This window comes from Cynara cardunculus (genome assembly GCF_001531365.2).
Source record: "Cynara cardunculus var. scolymus isolate 2C chromosome LG 4, CcrdV1, whole genome shotgun sequence".
In the NCBI taxonomy this organism is placed as follows: Eukaryota; Viridiplantae; Streptophyta; class Magnoliopsida; order Asterales; family Asteraceae; genus Cynara; species Cynara cardunculus.
Window position 1 is genome coordinate 12,742,392 of NC_037531.1, and position 6,399 is coordinate 12,748,790.

General features: G+C 36.1%; 1 protein-coding gene across 1 annotated transcript; it reads left to right on the plus strand.

Moving 5' to 3' along the window:
- The first annotated feature begins 4,447 nt into the window (after positions 1-4,447).
- LOC112511461 (UDP-glycosyltransferase 89B2) lies at positions 4,448-6,071 on the plus strand. The gene has a single exon (XM_025117085.1). It carries the CDS (start codon positions 4,615-4,617, stop codon positions 6,016-6,018), a length of 1,404 nt encoding a protein of 467 aa, XP_024972853.1. The 5' UTR covers positions 4,448-4,614; the 3' UTR covers positions 6,019-6,071.
- The last annotated feature ends 328 nt before the right edge of the window (positions 6,072-6,399 follow it).

Sequence of the window (6,399 nt, forward strand, 5' to 3'; positions counted from 1 at the left end):
TTACAATGAATATAAGGTGAAATTTATGGACATAATCATCAAGAATGCGAGCCATTAAATTATTTTATGGTTCTGGTTTCGACACGATAAACGCATATCATATTATTATCCACATGAAATGTTGCACTCCTAGCACTAGCGATACGTTTAAGGGCTAACCACCCTTATTATCTCACAAAATCTACATGACTTGGAATTCTGGAGAATTTACATCATAATGATTTGATGATTATTGCTTATGTATTGGGATCAATATAGAGTTTCATATACCCATATGCATATATAAAATGGTTTCATAGAAGTTATCATCAAAAGAATATAGATGGTATCTAAGGCATTGGTTATGCGCATCAATTTACCTACGTCTACATGGGGTTATGAAAATATTGCATGCAGCCTTATTTATACGTGTTCAGCCTCATTAATAACCAACCAATCTCATGCGTATCAGTTGGTAACTAGATATAGTCCTGATACTTTACATTTACGTATGCCTGCTTGTGTAGTATATGTGTCAATTGCACCCCTACAGCGCACCAAAATGGGTCCTTAAAGACGATTATATATTAGTTGGGCATGAGTAAAACGACAATTATCCTCTAATTAGAACCCTTGATGGGTGGTGTCTTTACCGCTAGATTTGTCGATTGTCACTTTGATGAGACAGTCTTTTCGTCGTTAGGGGGAGATAGGAAAAAAAAATTTCCCATGGGAACGGCAGGAAGTGTCATAAAATACTCTCATTATGTCTCATTTTGATCATCAAACTTCACAATGTAAAGTTGAAGTCAAACAAATCAGACTCGATACCTGATACATTTAATGTTATTCAAAGAGTGACAAGATCACATATACCAACTGCAAATATACCCTCACGGTTAAAAGTCTCCAAATAAGGGCACAACACAGCTAGAAAGTGCGTTACAATCACCCATGGTGGAGGTGTAATTGAGGTCGTGGCTCCCAAAAGGAAATGGGGAAGCTACTTGATTCAATAGGTACTTATCTATATGAAGACAAGGGTAAAACACAACCATTTATCATTAATGCATAAACCTCTCATAAGATTGTCTGTCAGTAGAACTATGTTTATGAATCATTACCGGAGGATGCTTCGAAGTCAATGTTGATTCCAAAGATCAAAAATTCTCAAATGAATTATGAGAGTGCATATGAGTCGATGGACAAATCATACATACTCATTGATGATATATCGTATATACTGTTGCTCATAAGATGATGAACACAATGAAATCGACACATGCTCAGTTGAAAAATGTCAACAAAGAACAAATATGGCCTAAATGAAAAGAAACAATCCAGGAAAAATTATACTACTTGACAAATGAACAGGTATTTGGTCAGGTAGTGTTAATCCACAAAGTATAAAGCTTGTATGACATAGATAAATCATTTGTCAAAAAGCATAATAAGAATAATTAAGTGATAATGTATAAGGCTTCACTTTGGCACAAGGTTTCTCACAGAGCCCTAGATTGACCACGAGAAGACTTACTCTCTTGTGATGGACGTTTTAATGTTCTGCTAATTAATTAATTTAGTAGTTTCCAAAGGATTGGAAATGCAGCTCACGGATGTGGTTATTACATATATCTATGGGGATTTATATTCAGAGATATATAAAAGTGCTTAATGGCATTACATTATCAAATCAAGTAACTCTAAACCACGGAGTGAGTTTGCAGTAAAATTGAAATGTTCACTTTATAGATCAAAGCAATCTAGGCGGACGTGGTATAACCGCCTAAGTGAATACTTGATTGGGAAGAGATATAAGAATGATGAACTGTGCCTTTGAGTATTTATAAAGAAAACGAGTTCTAGACTTTCAATCATAGCTCTATATGTCGATGTATGAACATAATAGGCACTCTTGATGAAATAAGAGAAACCACAAGCTATTTGAAATCTAAATATGAGATGAAAGATCTTGGAAAAACTTGGTTTTGCCTAGCTATTTAAGTTAGGACAACGAGTTTGTGGAATATTATTCCATCGATCTACATATGTCCAGAAAATAATCAGGTGATTTTATATGGACAAAATGCATTCGGCTAGCACTCCCTTGATCGGTCAAAGTGTTGGATATAAGGAAAGATCCATTTCGTCTAAAGGATTATGACATAGAGGTGTTGAGTGCTGCAATTCCCTATCTAAGTACAATATGCACATTATTATAATTAGCAGAATACAATTGAATGTATATTGTATCTCTCAATGAATTTGTTAGCTAGATTTAGCTTAGCACCAACGCATCGTCATTGGAATTATATCAAATTAATCTTTTGGAACCATTGACGTGAGCTTATACTTTCTTATAGAGAGAAAATTGGAACTGATAATGACACTTAATTACCTACTTAGATAGTGAACGGCAAAAGTACCAACCCTAATATAAAAAATCCAATAATGTCTTGGTATGTCTTTGCTAATACTAACTATCTACCTGACTCATACAAAGGTCATTTCCAAACTGGATAAGGAATTACCATAGAGAAATATGCATATTTCTTGGAAGTAAACCAAACAAACCCTTGTAGTTGCCTCTTCGTACTATTCCAAGAATATTACTCTACACGAGACTATTCAATAATGTACATGGTTAAGGACTATCATTACACATATTAGAGGAACTAGGGTTTTGAGTTCATCCAATACCCTACCTGCATATATGGAAATAATACATCGTATATCAAAGAAATGAAAATAAGAAACATCAAAGGAGATAACACAAAGCATATTCTAGTTTAAGTTTATATACAATCAACAATAACAAACTATCCTCTAGATTCAAGTGAATCAAGTATGATGACAGAAAAATATGACATATTTGCTTACCAAATCATTACCTAAAACCATATTTGGGAAACATGTAGAAAATATGGCTATGCATTGACTTTCTAAACTCTCTTGATTATGCACGAACCAGGGGGTAGTAGAAAAAATGGGAGTCTACTATATATGTAATATTGGTATGGTGTGTTCTTTCCTTCACCCAAGGTTTTATTTTTCCCGTTGGTTTTGTTCTTTGGTGTAAGGTTTTAATGAGGCAACAGACTATATATCATCTTTCTTTTTCTAACTCTCATCATTGATTTACAAATCTGAAAGAATATTAGACTAAAAGGAAAAGTCTATATATTGCAAAGAAACTAATCCATTGTATTCTTTCTTTCGTCATATTTTTTCGTACCAGGTTTTTATTTTGGCGTAAAGTTCGACTCCGTTATCGGGCACTACCCTCAACCGTGCATGAGCCATAAAATACGCACTCACATTAGTGTTTTTGGAGATGAGTTCCGTATGAAAAATACCGAGTTTATCAATAATCAAAAAACCGTGACAAAATCGTAATTTTTGACAAACTACAGAACCAAAAATCTAGTTTATCTTGATTATAATTTAAGGGTCCGTTTGGTTTGTAGGATTGTTCATGAAGAGATTTGGATTTCATGGAGGGATTTGGATTTAGATGGATTAGGATTGGAATGTATTTGAAATCATTGATGTGTTTGGTTTATAGGATTTGAAGTGAAATTGGATTCTATTATTTTATAAAAAAAAATATAAAGAATTATAAAAACAATTTTTTTATATTCTTATTAATTGATTATTAACAAACAAATGTTTTTAACATTTTCTAAAACCTTATTTCATATAATTCTACGAAATCTCGTGAAATCTCAAGCATTTTTTAAGGGTCTGTTTGATTTATAAGATTGTTTTTGAATCACTTGGATTTCATGGAGGGATTTGAATTGGAATGATTTAAAATCATTGGTGTGTTTGGTTTGTAGGATTAGAAATATAATTGGATTTCATTATTTATAAATAATTTTATAGAAAAAATTAAAATATTTATAAAAACAATTGAATTACATTTTTATTAATCAATTATTATAAAACAAATGTTTTTAAGATTTTTAAAAACCTTACTACATATAATCCTACGAAATTCCGAGCGCTTCCTAAGAATTTCAAAATCCTACATTAAATCTAAAGATTTTAAATTCGGACAATCCAGCAAACTGAACATGAGATTAAAATAAATTTGAAATGCAAATCCCCAAATCCATTTCATTCAATTCCTTCAAACTAAACGGAACCTAAGGATTTTAAAATGATATATTTATGAAGTTTCAATTAAAGGGGGTGTTTGGGATTGCTTATCTACAAGAGTGTTTATCAACTTGTTATAAGTTAGAATAGTTTAACTTTTTTTAAAAACTTTTTATTACCGGTTAGACACCGGTATAAGTTGTTTATCCAAACACTCAAGAGTGCTTATTATCGATACCATATCAGAATAAGTCAATAAATTATTTTTATAAGCAATCCCAAACACCCCTAAAACTAAAGATTTTAAATCTAAACAATTCAACAAATCAATCTTGAAATTGAAATGATTCCCTTAATCCATTTCATATCGCTGGAAACCAAATCTTAAATTAAATTATTTGACAAAGAAGTTTAAATTGAAGTGGGTACAAAAAGCATGATTTTAGACCTCATATGTAACGCCTCCGCGAGGTCCCATTAAATACCTCAACCTCAACCACAACCACACAAATACCACCGCCGAGACGACCAAAAATGGCGATCGCCGGCTCACACATTCTCGTCTTCCCTTACCCTGCTCAGGGCCACATGCTATCACTTCTTGATCTCACCCACCAACTAGCCATCCGTGGTCTATTCATCACCATACTCGTCACTCCCAACAACCTTCCCACCATATCCAATCTCCTCTCCGCCCATCCAACCACCATCACCGCTCTCCTCCTCCCTCTACCACCTCACCCCTCCATCCCTCACGGCGTCGAGAATGTCAAAGATCTCCCTGCCGATGGCTTTCAGGCCATGATGAAGGCCTTAGGCGATTTACACGACCCCCTCCTAGATTGGTTCAACAACCACCCTACTCCGCCGGTCGCTATCATCTCCGATATGTTTTTGGGCTGGACCCATCACCTTGCCTGCCACCTCGGCATCCGCCGGTACATGTTCTCGCCGTCGGGTGCTTTCGCTCTTTCCGTCATATATTCCTTGTGGCGCTACCTACCCAAAAGGAATGATCCAGAAAACGAAAATGAGGAGATATCGTTCCCTAAAATCCCGAATTCCCCAAAATACCCTTGGTGGCAATTGTCTCCTCTTTATCGAACCTACAAAGAAGGAGACCCAACTACGGAGTTTATCAAAGATGGGTTATTCGCCAATATGGTGAGTTGGGGTGTTGTTATCAACTCGTTCACTGAGTTGGAACGAGTTTACATCGACCACCTAAAACAGGAAATCGGCCATGATCGTGTGTTTGCCGTCGGACCTTTACTCCCTCCCGGTGATAAAACCATCGAAAGAGGTGGGCCCAGTTCCAATGAGGTCCTACCATGGCTCGACACGTGTCCACCTCAGTCGGTGGTGTATGTCTGTTTCGGGAGTCAAGCTGTGTTGACCAACGAGCAGATGGAGATGGTCGCACTGGGGTTAGAGAGAAGCCAAATCAAATTCGTCTGGTCAGTGAAGGAACCCACCGTGGGACACGTGGCAGGAAAATACGGTAGGATCCCATCCGGGTTCGAAGATCGTGTGGCTGGAAGGGGGCTTGTGGTTAGAGGGTGGGCTCCGCAAGTTGCTATACTGAGTCATGAGTCGGTGGGTGCGTTCTTGACTCACTGTGGATGGAACTCGATCATGGAAGCGGTGGTGGCCGAGGTTCTGATGCTGACGTGGCCAATGAGCGCCGACCAGTACTCGAATGCGACGCTGTTGCATGAGTTAAACGTGGGAATGAAAGCATGCGAGGGAGCGGAGACTGTTCCTGAGTCGGGTGAGTTGGCCGAGTTGTTCAGAAAATCAGTGAGTGAGGAGACACGAGTTGAGAGAGAGCGAGCAAGGGAGTTTGGTAGGGCAGCGAAGGAAGCAATGGGAGAAAATGGGAGTTCCCTGAAAGAATTGAATAGATTGGTGGCCAATTTGTCACTTGTGGAAGAATAAGAGGACCAATTATCAAAAGTCTAGAAAGTTCTGTGCATTTTGTTTGGTTGTGTTTAAAATATAATAAGAAAAAGGTTATTATATAAATTTGAAGTAAGGAGTGACACATTTTTTATCACATACTTAGTATTAAAATTAAATATATATATATATACATATATATATATATATATATATATATATATCTATACTATCTTATAATACATTTGGCTAAAACTCTTAAAACTCTTAAAAACTCTTAAATCCGTTCATCCCTATCCGATTTCATCCCATATCTGAATTCATGTAACTAACTGCAGATAAACACAATCAAATACAGGATAAACATCTCATTTTAAATATAAAAAATCTAAAATATAATTAGGATAATCATTGAGTTCT